Source organism: Aptenodytes patagonicus, chromosome 11, assembly GCF_965638725.1.
Source record: "Aptenodytes patagonicus chromosome 11, bAptPat1.pri.cur, whole genome shotgun sequence".
NCBI classification, from domain to species: domain Eukaryota; kingdom Metazoa; phylum Chordata; class Aves; order Sphenisciformes; family Spheniscidae; genus Aptenodytes; species Aptenodytes patagonicus.
Window position 1 is genome coordinate 11,141,676 of NC_134959.1, and position 15,501 is coordinate 11,157,176.

Consider the following 15,501-nt stretch of genomic DNA (forward strand, 5'->3'; position numbering starts at 1 on the left):
TCTTTAGAAATATTTTGTATTACATTGTAATTGCTTTTTATTTTTTAAAATGCTTAACACAAGTGCTTTTTTGCTAAATTATAGTTAGCATTTTAGTAGCTGTCGATACGAGATTATCACTACTGGGCTTTTAGGTTGACTGTTAGCAGAAATGAGTCTGTTAGGTTGCCCGTGTCTCCTAATACTGTAGATGTAAAGGTGTAACTTCCACTGGAATCTAGTTTATCTTGTAGGTAACTCTTTTTCAATGAGCAGGATCATGTCTTCCGTTGAAGGTGTTTTGGTCATGAGATCAGTCTTTTGAACTGCAGGGCATTGCTACATAGTAAAAACGAATACTATTTTGCCTACTTTCAGTAATATGTGGGAAAGCGGGTTATCTCATAACCTGGTACACCAGTTTGAGTCATACCTCATTTTTAACTTCATTATATTGCTATTTTAATCTGGTCTCTTCAGTGGGTAGACAGGTTGTGCACAGGGCTTATTACCAAAGCCATTAAGAACTCTGTTAAGGGAAATGAGGGTAGTAGGAAACCACTGAATAAGAATGTTGAGGTGTTTTGGTTTCTTGAGGGTTTTGTTTGTTTAGAGAAATAGCCCCCCCCCCCCCCCCCCAAAAAAAACCAAATGAAAAAAAGAAAAAGAAATTCTACTACATAAAATGGTACTTGGAACTCTGTAGGTCAGTGTTTGTATCAAGTTTGGAAGACTGACACTGGTTGTCTGCTAACTTTAGTAGTAGTAGTGCTCTGTTTTAAAGAATCTGTTGCGTAAGATCTGCTTGCCAGGGAATTTGCATGGCATCACTGTTTAGCAATGAAATCTGGCAATTTTATGTGTGCACTTTGTCCAGCAAAATATGCCAAAGTTGATTGTGTGCCCCCGTTAGGAGGGTAATATGGGACAGAGTAACCTAACACTGCATCTCCACCTGATGCTCCTGTTTCTATATAACCAGTTTGATTAAACTCATCACCTGTTTCAGAGACAAGGAAGTCTGAAGTGAGACCTCCCAAAAAGGTCCCATTGCTTCCAACTGCCTAAACAGGAAGACAGATTCCTTTAGGTAAGGTTATTCAGCTGCTGAGATAGCTGTCCTACCTGGTAACAGGTTAGGAAAGTGAAGGCACTGCTAGAGCTGTATTTCTTGGGACAAAAAGTTTGCAAGCTGAAGACATCATCGTGTATGCAATATAAATGATTCTAAGAAATGGCTTAAGAAAACACCACCACTACTAAGAAAAACTTACTAGATGACACCTGTGATGATTCCAGTTCATCTTTGTTTACTACATAGTCTCAAGGTTTTATTTGGTTCTTATTATGGTCTAAAGCAGGAGAGTCAAACACTTCTGCATGGGAAAGTAGGGAAAAATAAACTCAAAAAAGAGATGGTGGTGTCTCAACTGTGGAAAAAAACCACCCCCATATGCTAATGTTCTGCAGATTTTGCAGCAGAGATTTAGTATATTGCTTTACACACTTCGGTAACTGCTGGCCAGCCCTGGCTGTATTTGTTAAACTGGTGGTGGTCATACTTCTTTCCCATAGTGAAAACAGATTCAGCTCTTTGGAAGAAAATCCTCAAGAAGTGAACTTTAAAGCAAAGTGAGTTTGGCATCTGCAGTGAGTGTTTAACAGTGCAAAAATCCTCCTCCACTTGGATTTTATTCAAGCAGTTAAAACCATCCTTACCCATTTCCGAGGAAGACTGAAATAAATTATTTTTCAAACAAAATAGAAGTTGAGTAAAGCAGATGTTACTATTTATCTTTACTGTTTAACATTGTAAATTATACTAGGAATGCTGTGTGCTGCCACTTAAAAACTAAATCACTTGTTTATTTTGAGCATTATTCCCAGGCAGGGGAAACTTCAACCTCTGTACCTTAAATATTCTTTGAAACTTAATCGGCTTGAAATTCCTAATGAGTCCTAGTTTCTTCTTCCCTTGAGAACGGCATTCTTCGTACACAGAAATATTCAGACCACCAGTTGTCTTTTCCTGCAGTTTTTTTTATAAATCTTTCTAATCTTGTAGCCAGGAAAGTTGGAGTTTTATTCATTTTATCATTTGCTGACTGCCTTTTTAATAAGGCAAACTCCACTTTCAGAGGTCAGTCAAAGTACCAGAAATGTTTAATTTTATGCCTTGTACAAAGAAGGGAAGTGATTGAACCAGAATGGAATGTCAAAAGGAGTCCGGATGCAATGGAAAAAAGCATTGCCACCACTGGTTCTTCTGAAGTAGATAGTTAATGCATATAACTGTTCGTGTGACTACAGAGTCTTGTCAGTAAGATCATTGTGTCTGAATATTTTTATTCCAGAAGAATGTAGCTGAAAATAAGCCAGATGATTTATTTGCTCCAAGACATGATGGCTTTGTACATTATCTGTGTATTTTATGAATTATTCCTAAAATGGAATTCAAGTTGAGTCTTTTTTAATAAATCAAAGTCAAATATACATTTTAAACCACTTTGTGATGAACTCCATAAAAGAAACAAAACACTTTGAATAGCTTTTAAATACTTTAGAAAGTAATTTGGAAAATACTTGCTTCTCTGCTGTGTTCTAGTTATGCTTTGTTGTAAGCTTTCGTCTGCTTAGGAGAGCGTGGCCCTGAAGGTAGACACAGTCCTGTTCGTGCTGCTTTGCTCTCCAGGTTGTCCTTCTGGATGGTTGCGCTCCTCTCTGTTCTTCCATGTGTGGTGGCTGCACCTAAATACTCAGTTTGTGTGACCTGTTTTGTTTTGCTTGCAGTAACTGAGGCATATGTCTGTCTTCGGTCATAATTCTCATTAGTATTGCTATGAGAGAGGGAGACAAATGGGGGAAGGAAACGTGCAGGGGACAGAGGTCCAGGACGCGGAGCCCAGCTCCAGCTGGCCAAGGCGGGCACCCCTTCCCCAGCATGAATACTGGTGCTGCCTTCAGCCCAGCAAGTGCGGGGAGGGACTGGCAGCCCTGCCTTCCCTTGGGCTTTCCAAGTATTCCATGACCCATTTCAGTGAAATATTCTGAAGAGAAGATTTGTGCCAGCGTTAGCAGTTCCTGTCAGACAATGCAAGTGACAGGGCTGCAACTTTGTGCATGCATTCTGCAGTCACTATTATTTTCTAAAAATGGCACTGTGTTGCCACTGTATTATGTGGCAAAATGTTTTTCTTGCTTATTACCGGTTATTGCTCTGCTTGGATGATAAACTACTGGATTAAACATTTCTGATTTTTATGATAATGTTTTAAAATGATGTAGTTCTTTTTTTGTTTTGGGTTTTTTAGCAGAAATTCAGCTAGATCTATGTGCAGGTGGGTTTTGCTGTTGACTTTGTCCTTGTGATAGTATGCTACTGCCATTTTTGTATTGTTTTATGTGCTCAATATTGCTAAGTAACTTAACAAGCTTTTCATTCTTCGAATAACCGTAACTTGAGTGCAGAAGTAAAAATGACATGGGATCAGTCTGATCTCCTCTTAATTCATAGAAACCAATGCTTGCTCACTGTTTACCTTATTTTAAGTAAATCGTTAAGTATTATCTGAAGCGTTATTTTAATAAAAAAAATCTGAGTTTAACTTAGTTCCTTACCCCAAACACTGAACAAAAAGGAAGAAGGGAAACTTCGGTGAAATCCTCTATTTGCTTGAAACAGGTTTGTTTCTTCTCCTGCAGGTACTTGGGCGATGTTTCTTGACGGTGATGCAGGTCCACTTTCAGTTCCTGTCACAAGCTTTGCAGAAGGTCCAGCCAGTGGCACACTCTTGCTTTGCTGAAGCCGTAGCTCAGGAGAGAAGGAACGTTAGTGGGGCTGGAGCCTCAAATTTAAGCCCCACAAATGAGCTAGAAGATGCAATAAGATCATGGAGAGGAGCAGCAGAGGTACAGAGGTCTTGCTGTAGCGACTTTATATTTAGTGAAACCTAAATTCAGGCTGGACGCCCTAACAAGGGAAGAAAATCTCTGATTTTAAAGACATGCTACATTTGAAGGGGGGAACATGGTGCAGTTAGTTTCAGATGCTAAAACTTGTTTTACGTGATTATACTATCTTTGTCCTGTGTAAAGTTTTCTTTGTGATATGATTGTACAGAAGGAGTGCACAAACAGTGGAAACAGCTTTTTGTTATTAGCAATAAATTAACAATGTTCAAATGTGGTTTGGCAGACAGAGGGAATTAAAAAAAAAAGTCTTTGAAAACATAGCAAAATCTTGATGAAAAATAATTTAGGTAATGTGTGTTTCTCTTAAATTTTGAGCATGGATTCTATTTTATACTTAAAAATCTTTATGGTAACTTTTAACACTCTTGTCTTCATGTTGTTAATCTTGATGTTGCTTGACCCATCAGTTGTTGGAACGTTAATCGTATTACTTACAAGTCCAGAGAGTGGTACATTTATTTTCACAAACATTTGCCATCTGTGGAATCTTTACTTTTCCTGCTGAAAAAAGTACTTTACGAAGAAAATTAGATTTATGAGCTTTTCTGCTTTCCCTTGCACTATTGAAGTCTGCAGACTGATAGATCAAAATGGATTCAGACACTGAGTGTGTGGTTTCCTTAAATTCAAGTAACTTGGAGCATGTGCTTCTGAAGTCTAATTTGGCAGCCCACACAGGCTTGTTAATCATCTTGACTGGAAATCTTGTCAAGGTTTCCATTTATCAACTAACATCTGCAAGGTATATGAAAGCAAACAAGTTTCCTTTAGAACTATGAATGCAGAGGAATTATTTGTAATTTTTACTGCAGCATAAATTTATTTCACTGGATAAAATAAGGATTTGGGAGTGCTTTAGGTGTATTACAGATAATCGTAACAGGTCTAATCCTGGTATAGCTTTACTCCTTTTGCATAAAAATAGTTAATTTTATGTTTAATATACTTAGTTCCTTAAAACTGTGTTACAAATTCTAGAAATGTCCTGCAATTGCTATCAAGTTTGTTTAAAATGTGGTTAAAATTAAACTTGGGTTTGCAGAATCTGGGACCTTAACTTTCTTTTTTACCTACTTAACAGCTCACTTCAGCTATTTCTGTTAATAAAACCTGTATTTCAAAATAGAGTTTAGTACAAGTATTACACTAACCAAATCCTTTATTAAACATATATGGGGAGGAGAAGAGAAAAATACAGATTCTCCCTAGTTCCAGAATAACAATAGAAGAAAGTTCTCAATTTTTATGATTGACTAAAATAACTAATCTGAAATATTTGTGTGTGGGGTTAGGATAGCATAAGAAAAATCTGTGCTCTGTAAATAAATAAAATAGATCTCTCTCATAATTGTAGATAGACTAATACACAAGTCATTTTGATAGGGATATTTGAAATACTGAAATCTTTCCAAATTTTTACTTTGTGGAGTGGAAGGCAATCCATTATTTCCATATAAAATCAGCCTCTTTGGCAGGAGAATACACTGCTGTTTCAGAATAAAGTTTAAGATGATACTTTGTCAGTAGCTCAAAACTATTTTTCCTTTTTAAGATTTTCACTTGGAAAATGCTGTAATTTTGTATGTGTTGATGAGGTCAGCAATGTGTCGGTCCATTGGCTGTAGTACCAAAAATCCCCAATTTGGACATCCGACTTTAGAGCAAGACTCCTTCCTAGACTGAAAAATAAGCCGTCTCTGAGGCCTTAAATGCAGTTGAGAGTAGGTTTCTATTTGTGTTACCCTGCTCAGTAGTGTAATATTTTAAAGTTAAAACTAGATATTTGGCTTTTCATATTTCTTATTTTTCAAAATCATATTACATAAAGCTATTCTCTTGCTGTGCGAAGTTGATCTTAGTCTTGCGTGGCTCTTCTCAAATTGCATCACAGTAATCACCCTTCATTGTATAAAATATATCTTATGTACACAGGAGTGTTTGTACACATGATTAAATGTATCTTCTGTTTCTGTGGCAAGTAATACCCTTTGTGTTGAAGTTGTAAGTCCCTCCTCTGGTAACCACAGTCGTCACGTGGCCTGTGTAACAGGATCCTTAGTCCTGAGAGGGAGCTGAAATAGTAACAGCAAGCAATGTTGAATTAAGTTGCTAGCCAACACCTATATGCCATACAAATTACATGAGATTAGTACTTTCAAAGTAGCAGTAGAGGTTTAATAAGTTACAGTAAATAATCTGTACCAGATCTTTCTACCAGGTGCTGCTTCTCATCTCCTTTATAATATTTTAAACTCTGTGGGGTTTTTTCCTCTTTGTTTTTAAATTTAATTAAGCCTGACCTGGTTTAATGTTGAACCTCTTTACCCTGGATTTTTATTTTACATTACAGGCCACATCTCGACTGCGAGAAAGAGGCTGTGATGGATGTTTGGCAGGAATTGAAGTTCAGCAACTTTTCTGCTCACAGAGTGTGGCAATCCCCGAACATCAGCTCAAAGAGCTAAACATGAAAATTGACAGTGCTTTGCAGGTGAGTTTTTTTAAAGTCTGCCGCTTTTGTGTGCGTGTAGTACAGTCAGTGGGCCAAGGAATGAAGTAGGGAAGTAGCGTATTACTGCAGAAATACGTACCACAGGCAGCCATGAGGTATTTGATAATTACAGTATTGGAACCTTATATAATAAATGTGTGTGTGCCGTAGAACTGAGTAGGGTAAATCCATGTAACAATTCTTATATATGTATCCAGACACAATGACTGCATGCTTACTTACGTGCTGATATGCCTGTGCTATCTCAACTTTTTGTTTAATGTCAGGCTTACAAAGTGGCTTTGGAGAGTTTAGGCCATTGTGAATATGCAATGAAGGCTGGCTTCCACTTGAACCCAAAAGCTATTGAAGCAAGTCTTCAGGTAGGATCTGCTAAACCTGCTCGTTGGACTCTCATTAGGATTTTCTGATGTCTTCATTTCTTCTAATTGATCTGTTCTTTCATATTTCAGGGCTGTTGCAGTGAAGCTGAAGCCCAGCAAACAGGAAGGAGACAGACTCCACCTCAGCCAATTCAGTGTGAACTGCCCACTGTACCTGTTCAGATAGGATCGCATTTTCTGAAAGGAATATCCTTTAATGAGTCTGCAGCAGAAAACCTGAAGCTGAAAACGGTAATAACCCTGAATCTAGCCACAGGAGTGAAGGAAAAGAAAGAGTAGAACTCCTTAAAATTCAGAGAACAACTGCAGTAGAAGTTCAGTGCCAAGCTTGTATTTAAAAGTGCGTATTTTTAGCCTGACTTCCTGTGGAAACAAGATGTTGATAACATTATAGGTCCACGCCTGCTTCTGATAATGTTTTAACCACCTGGGCAAATTCAGTCCAATCTGAGAGAAGCATAGAAGTCTAGGAGGTAATGAAGCTTCTATGAACTTTTTGAAAATAGGTGGGTTGGGTCTCAAGAAGTGCAGAGGAAAGTGAGCCCTTACAGATGCCCCAACCAGGTGATGCACTTTGGAGCTTTTATCTTCTTAGGTGCCAAAATAAGTCTGGCCCTGCCAAGTGCTAAGGGAGGTACTTGAAAAACTATTTTGTAACAAAGCTCCTTTTAATGTCTTCTTACAAACTTTAATCAATTTAAAAATAATAATTTAAAATTGTGGAGAAGTTAATTGTATTTTCAGTATAAAGGAATGGAAAAGATGTAATTTGGGCAATTTTAATGGACATTTTCACTTTTTTTTTTTGATAAGCCCAGTTCCTTGCTCCTGAAAGAGTTGAAACAATCCACAGCTCAAAATGCTGCTTGTCTGTTGTCTCTGCAGTGCTTTTTGTAGTTCTGCTTAAACCATTTTGCAGGAATATAAGGAAAAATACTGTTTATGATTTTGGAGGAGTATTGTGTTCCAAATAGCAGAGACGGTCTTCTATATTTCTTTTCTGCAGCTGAGCTCTTCTGGTTATACAAGACTGTTCAGACGTAACAGACATAGTTGTTTGAAAAATGTGTAAAACAATGATAAATACATATGGAAGCATTGGCGTTAACATTTCTGAATCACGTCTTTAGTATGACAAAATTTTTATTACTTTTTTCAGCACACAATGCTGCAGTTGATTAAGGAAGCTGGATGCCATAATGGACTTACACCCCGGGATGACTCTCCTGTTACTGAAGTACTAAATCAGGTTTGCCCTTCCACTTGGCGAGGAGCCTGCAAAACTGCTGTACAATTGTTATTTGGCCAAGCTGGACTGGTAAGTGACTATGAATAGGCTTAGCAAAAAAAGGGCTACTTAAACATCCTGAAGAGAAACTAGGTATTTTTAAAGAGTTTGGAAATTAATTTCCAGTGTCTTACTTTGTGTTTCTCCATTTTTAACGCTGCCGCTAACTTGATTTATGAGCAAAATGTATCCTCGTAGAATGCAAGTTTGTAGATGGTATCTGTAGCTGATAGGAACAGGAGAACGTACTGTGTACTTTGTAGTCTCCGTTACCAGAGAGAACACAAGAAATGAAACTTCTAATTCATAGTGAAATAGAAAGATTTTAAAATCTATAGATGACCATGTTAAAAAGAAAGACCCCTTCCCTCCCTTCTCTCAGATTAGCTTTAAAAACTGCCATTCTTGCATTTCCTCTCTGCTTTGAATGGAAGCTGGGTTTCCTGCCCGACATAAACCAGGAAGTCCTCTGCACCAAGTAGTGCTACCTGACATCTCCAACAGAGGACGGAGCAATCGAATACCTTGCTGTAGACATATGTGTTCTTTAGAAACAAACTCCATGGATTTTACAGTATCTAAATAGTTGCTAAAAATAGATGGTTGGAACATACTCTGATAAGAAAATGCAGTTGTGCTCCCATAAATAATTACTGCAGTCTCTTCATTTAATAAAGTGTTCATTCATGACACATAGGTTTTTTTGGACTACTGGGAGTTTTCATTTGACTGAACAAATAAAATGGGGGCAAGAATGCAATAGGATAGGAAGGAAACGCAAGCATAAAGGTACACCGTAGCCTACGGTAGCTTCTGTCAAGTATTTTTTGAATCATCTTCACCTACAATGAGCTAAATGCTTCTTGTTGATTCATATACTGATTCTTTGTTCAAGATGATGGCAGGCCATCAGGACTTTCATCAGAAATTGCAATTAGTTACAAAGGATCCATATTGCTACATACTTTGTAAATATCACATTTTTCAAACAAATCACCCAGCTGATTAAGTGACTGTGACCTTCCATCCTAGTTCATTAAACCATATGCTTTTTGGTGCCGTTAATAGATTTTCCAATGATGGTGAATGATTTGTCAGAATGAAATAAATTTGTCAGATACTTCTACTTTAGCATTCCTTTGATACTAGATACCAGATATTAGATATTACCTTAATAACAAATATCTGTTACAGAAGTAGATTCAAATCATGCTGGAATTCAACTGACCTTCCATGTAAAGAAGGTCTAAAATCAAAGGGACAGACCATCAACATCATAACAGCAGTGCACCTGCTATCAATCCTTACTTCACTGTGATGGAGGGATTTAAGGGTAGGAGATGGTAGTGCATTAACCGCTTTGTATAAGGAAGTTTTACAGGGAGGCATAAGAAGGTATTTTTGCAGGGAGAGAAAGCAACCGTGGAATAGTAGGATTGATCAAATTTCTACATAGGTGTTTTCAAGGAAAATATGTATTAAATATTAATAAATACAAGAACAACTAGAAAAAATGATATGGTTAAGTGGGACTGTATCTTCACCTGCCGTAGTTCATGGTAGGATGCTGGGAGTCAGCAGCAAGGTACGGGAAATGAGGCCAAGAAACTGTTTCTCAGCAGCCCTATGGGAGTGTGCTGTAACTCAGGAGTTCTTGGCTCCTGAGTGTCTAGATGAGGAATGCCTTGGAGGATGCTGCACCTCCCACCATTTCCTTTCCAGGGGGTTTCAGGGTTGTGCACACCCAAGTCCTGCCCTGATGAGATTTGAGGAGTGGCCCGAAGCACATTTGGACTCAGAAGTCTGGAAATCTCCTGGTGTCCCCCAGTCTAGACATAACCAGTTAGACCTGCTGGTAATTAAAGCGCTGATATTCTTCAGGTTTATCATAACACTTGGAGAGTTGTCGGCATAAAACATACTTACACATTCTCCCAAATGACAGTGCTGATATAAGGAATATTCCTTGTGTTGAATCATGAACGTCTCCAAAGATTTTTGCATGAACCTCAGGTTCTGAAAGGAGCAGGTTTCTATCTTCAAAGACACAGTAATGACCTATACACGTGACAGAATACTTGCGAGCCTTCTCTCCTTTGTTCATTCTCACTTTGATTTGTTACACTTTTGAAAGGTGTGAGGGTTGATGTTTTTCTTTATAAACTATGTGCCATATTTTTTTTACAAGATTCAGTTATGCTTGTATGTAGTCTCATGCAATGATGAGAAATTGTAATTTGCTTCTTTAAAGCATTCTTTGGGTGGAGATGAGAGAGGAAACACCTGTAAAACAAGAACAATAGATGTTTGATGCACAGGAAGCTATCCTCTAAGCACCCACTAGGCGGGGAGGGAGAATGTGTTTATTTTAAGTTTATTTTGTGTAGAACTCGGATAAATGAATCATGGGACAATATTCTGTAGTCTCTGGTTTACTGCTTTTAGAAACTAAGATGTCTGCATTAGTTCAGAATTGTGTGTAAATTTTGTCATTTAAATGCCAAATTTAAAAAAAAACATTGCTTGACAGTCTCACTATCTTTAGCCTATCTTGCCATGTGCCTTTTAAGAAGAAACTCTTGTAAGAGTGGAGGGCACAATGAGATGTGACTTAGTTTGCTTGGTTATTTTAGGCTTCAGTTTTTTAACATAAGAAATAATTTTTTAAAGTGCAGTTTTTCAGTTTTTACCTTAGCATATATATTAGGAATTGTATTTTCAGATTTGGGTCAGCTGAAGAAATCTCCATGTTTGTATAAAAGTAACTTATTAAAATAGTTGAATTCAGAGGATGAATGGAAATGAAACTTTGACTTGGCCTCATGCGAAGTCATGAAGCGAAGGTTTAACTGAGTCTTTAGCCATCCTTTTCTGTGCTTGTAGATCTTTCTGTAGCAAAAACCAACATGCATTGCAGAAGCACTAAATCTAGTAATGTTTAAATCCCAGATGTTGTAACTCTGACCAAACGTTGAGAAATGTAAAACTTTTTTTAAAGGTAAGAAAGGAAGATATTGGGGGGGACACCGACATCCCCAACAAAGCCCAGGCCACGAGCACTACCATGTACCACTACCAGAAGCTGATGTAGGTCTGCACAAATCAGAATTTTAGTTCTGACTTCCAGGTCTGAAATGCAGACAGTATTTTTCTTGGGAGTTGAGAAAAATCACTCCTAAGTTAATATCTCCTTATCCCAACTATAATTGCAACACAGCTGAATTGCAGATTACCAAATTAAGAAAATTAAAATGGTACAAATACAAGGAAAAAAGTAATGGAGTTGCCCTGTTATTAAATGAAAGGTATTTTCATGAGTGGATAATAGCATGGCGTTTTGTTACTGTGCTTAGACATGTTTTACAAGTTTGAATAAACTCAGGCAAATGCTTAAAGTCAACTGGAGGAAAACTAAGGCCTTACGCTAAAATATCTAAAAGGTGGGAAATACTTGTGTTCAAGTGTCATTGGATAGTTTTGTTAAAGCAAGAGAGAGAAGAGACTCTCAGCATTATTCATATTGCACATTTCTTCATAACCAGTAGTAGACAACCAGTTAGAAGTAGAACCAGTGTAGGATGATTGCAAAAAAGCCAGTAATATCCCTTGAGGCTTATTTATACTGGAGGACTTTTGCCATTTCAAGGATAAATGGTACAGCTAATCTGCTAGTCACTGAAGCAAGAAATGCTGACTGCTGCCAAAAAGCTGCTGGTTCAGCATGACCAAAATAGGAAATTATGGAAATGATCAAAAGGGCCAACCCATGCAGACTGGACAACAACAGAAAGCACAAACCAAATATGGAACTTACTATCACTGGTATTAAAGTTGAAATGAAGCTGAAGTGAATCTATTCTTTCTCAATTCCATAAAAAGAAAGGTTCATGACAGAAGGTTAATTTTCAAGACTTTCATCTTCCATATATCTTCATGATGTCTTACAGAAGGCTCAGAATTCAACAAATTCAGCAGTCACTTTTCTTCTCTTTATATAATAGGGAATTAGTAATAGTACAGTTCCATTAGGGAGAATAGAGAAATGTTGGTGTGGGATTTTATAATCTTAAGAGGAGGGTGTGTGTGTGAATTGTGAGCTATGTGAAGAGTTTCAGACTAAATACTACTTGTCTATATCATACCACGCACTGCAGTTAAATTATTCAAAATATTGTGATAAATAGGTGTTTGGGAGCTATTAAAGTAGTAATAGTGCCAAACCTCTGAAATGTAAGGGCTGTTATACGAAGCCATTGATAACTACTAGCTGTTAGGTAAAGCAGTTGGTAACTACGTAGTGATGCATAACTACAATATGTAATTGAGAAGAATTAAGTCCTTGAAATAGAGGTTACTGTATCAAACTAATAATTTCATATTCTTTCTTTTTTTTTTTAGATATTAAAATAGAAATCAACTTACGATTTTGTGAGTTGATTTTGTTTTGTCTGGTTATTTTTTTGCACCTGTAGTGTGGCAGGGAGGTGAAACTACTGCATCTTAACTACAGGGGTGATAAAATAACTAGAACTAATTCTTAAAATCATTTCCCTTTTATTTTCATTTTATTTGCTAGGTGGTTGTGGACACAGCACAGATTGAAAATAAAGAAGCCTATGCTCCTCAGATAAGTTTAGAAGGATCCAGAATTGTGGTGCAAGTTCCATCAACTTGGTAAATAAAAATACTGTATTACAGATTATACTAATACCTATGACTGAAATATATAGGGGAAAAATATTGCAGTACAAACGGAAGAGAGAATACTACGCAATTATGGCATATCTTCCTTAACTTCCTTTATCTGGAACTGTTTAAATACCACCATTCCTGACAGACTGACAGTTGTACTTCAGCTGTCTCTGTACTAGTGCTGGCTCTGTTGGAGGCAATAGAAGAGAGGCAGTGCTGGGGCACTAAAACATACTTTTGAAGAAGTAAAAGCTTGATGATGAAAGAGAAGGTTTTAAAAAAAAAAAAAAAAAAAAAAAAAGTATTCCTGTTATGCTCCTCCCTGGCAGGTCCTCACAGCTGTTACCTCAGGAAGGCCAGGGATTAGATGAGATTAATATGAGAGCTTTAGCTCTTTCTTCATTGAGCTGTTCTTTAAGCGCTGTCATGAACCACAGAACTCTGTGATCCGAGAGATGCTATTCCCACTATAGTTGACTGCCTAGGAAAGAACGGTAGGATTAATCTGCAGTTTAGGTGAGGATTTCTTCCCTTCTGAAACAATGATCTGGAATGAGAACACTTCCTTCCTCTCTTACTTCGGAGTACTCAGTGCTATGAATTTCAGTACAACACAGTTCATTCATCTGAATCCTTAGTGAGGTAGCCTCTTACTAATGGTACCAATGGTAGGTCCAGAAGTACAAGTCAACTGATGGTCTGTTTACCCAAATACATCTTTAATTCCTCTATAGAGTATAAACTGGCACTTCTCTGTTCTCTTTATGTAAATTGCTCTATTATGAAAGAACTAAAATAATGCAGAGTGCTTTGAGCCAGGCTTTGTGTGCTCTGGAAGAGCTCCTCCTGCTGGCACCCAGTGAGAGTGCCTCTACTCGTCTCTGCTGGAGGGACTCATTAAGTACTTGACAAATGTGCTAATATTTAGATTTAAGTTATTCTAATTTCACCTCAAATTCAGTCCTAATTTTGTGCCATTAATGAGGAGAATTCACTAATCCTGCATCTTCACAGCTCAGTAAAATTTTCCCCAGACTGTTGGATATGCTGAATCACTTTCTGCATGGAGTCTGTCAGGCTGGGGTTTCTTAGTGTTTGTTGTGGTTTAACCTCAGCCAGCAACTAAGCCCCACACAGCCGCTCGCTCACTCCCCCCCCAGTGGGATGGGGGAGAGAATCAGAAGAGTAAAAGTGAGAAAACTCGTGGGTTGAGATCAAGACAGTTTAATAGGGAAAGCAAAAGCCGCGCACGCAAGCAAAGCAAACCAAGGCATCCATTCACTCCTTCCCATGGGCAGGCAGGTGTTCAGCCATCTCCAGGAAAGCAGGGCTCCATCATGCGTAACGGTTACTTGGGAAGACAAATGCCATCACTCCGAACGTCCCCCCCTTCCTTCTTCTTCCCCAGCTTTATATGCTGAGCATGACGTCATATGGTGTGGGATATCCCTTTGGTCAGTTGGGGTCAGCTGTCCTGGCTGTGCCCCCTCCCAGCTCCTTGTGCACCTCCAGCCTTCTCAGTCGGTAGAGCATGGGAAGCTGAAAAGTCCTTGACTAGTGTAAGCATTACCTAGCAACAACTAAACCATCGGTGTGTTATCAACATTGTTCTCACCCTAAATCCAAAACACAGCACTGCACCAGCTACTAGGAAGGAAATTAACTCTCTCCCTGCCAAAACCAGGACAGTGTCGGACTCCAGAGTGCACCCATGCGATAGTGTTTTGTGTCAGGTTTGTTGAGTGCTCTTGCCATTTTCCAGAAATGGGCTTAGTGTATTTGTTATTTCTTATCTCTGTGCCTGAATTATGCCTGCTCAGCTAAAGAGCTAATAATGATTAATGATTTTAAAATAAATCATATAACTCCTAATTTTAAAGTTAGATTAGTTGTATATTCAACAGTAGAAAGAAACTGGGGCTGCAAGCGTAGTCTTTAGGAACCCTCAGGCATTCATACGTTATGCTGCCTTTATTAGTTGCACCTCTGTAGGAGCAGAAGTAGTGCATCAATTGGCCTTTTATTATCTGACTAGGATGGTAAAATTGTTTAATGTAAAAAATGAAAAATTTTATTTTTAAGTTAAACTTAATGATTACAGGTGTCTGAAAGAAGATCCAGCAACAATGTCTTTGCTACAGAGGAGTCTGGATCCAGAGAAGACTTTGGGACTAGTAGATGTGCTCTATACTGCTGTGTTTGACATACACAGGTGGAAGGAAGGAAGGTACATCTCCTCTTGAGCCTCATGCTCTACTTTCCTAGTTTAAACAAAGTCACCATTGTGGAAAGATCTGTACTGAGGAATTTCATAGTACCAGTTCATCAGAAGGGGTCAAACTGAGAGCAAGAAATTGGTAGTCTACGTAGGTACCTTGTGGGTACATACAGAGATAACAGCAGTCTTTTTAAAAACAAACCAGCAGCTTATCCAAGCGTACAAAAGTATTTGTTTCTCTCTTACAAAAAAACTTGATTTATATTAAATTAGTCCCTATTTAGGTCTTGAAGCACAACTAAAATTTCTTAAGGAATGGAAAGTAGTTAAATGCTATTGCAAATACTAGTAATAATTTGCATTGTTACCATAAGAAGTAGCTGATGAACTTGGTGATCTTTGGTTTTGTTTCTTCCACTAGCTATTACCCAAATACACATTTTCCTCCAAAGTACAA

The 15,501-nt window shown here is 38.0% G+C and overlaps 1 protein-coding gene across 2 annotated transcripts in view; it reads left to right on the top strand.

Annotated features, from left to right (window-relative positions):
- Positions 1 to 15,501, top strand: part of GARRE1 (granule associated Rac and RHOG effector 1) — a 65,669-nt gene that overhangs the window by 39,208 nt on the left and 10,960 nt on the right. For both annotated transcript variants that reach the window (XM_076349130.1, XM_076349131.1), the window contains exons 3-9: positions 3,682 to 3,888; positions 6,302 to 6,442; positions 6,730 to 6,825; positions 6,916 to 7,077; positions 8,006 to 8,164; positions 12,711 to 12,808; positions 14,928 to 15,053. In XM_076349130.1, coding sequence (XP_076205245.1) covers positions 3,682 to 3,888; positions 6,302 to 6,442; positions 6,730 to 6,825; positions 6,916 to 7,077; positions 8,006 to 8,164; positions 12,711 to 12,808; positions 14,928 to 15,053 — 989 coding nt within the window. The remainder of the gene's footprint in view (positions 1 to 3,681; positions 3,889 to 6,301; positions 6,443 to 6,729; positions 6,826 to 6,915; positions 7,078 to 8,005; positions 8,165 to 12,710; positions 12,809 to 14,927; positions 15,054 to 15,501) is intronic.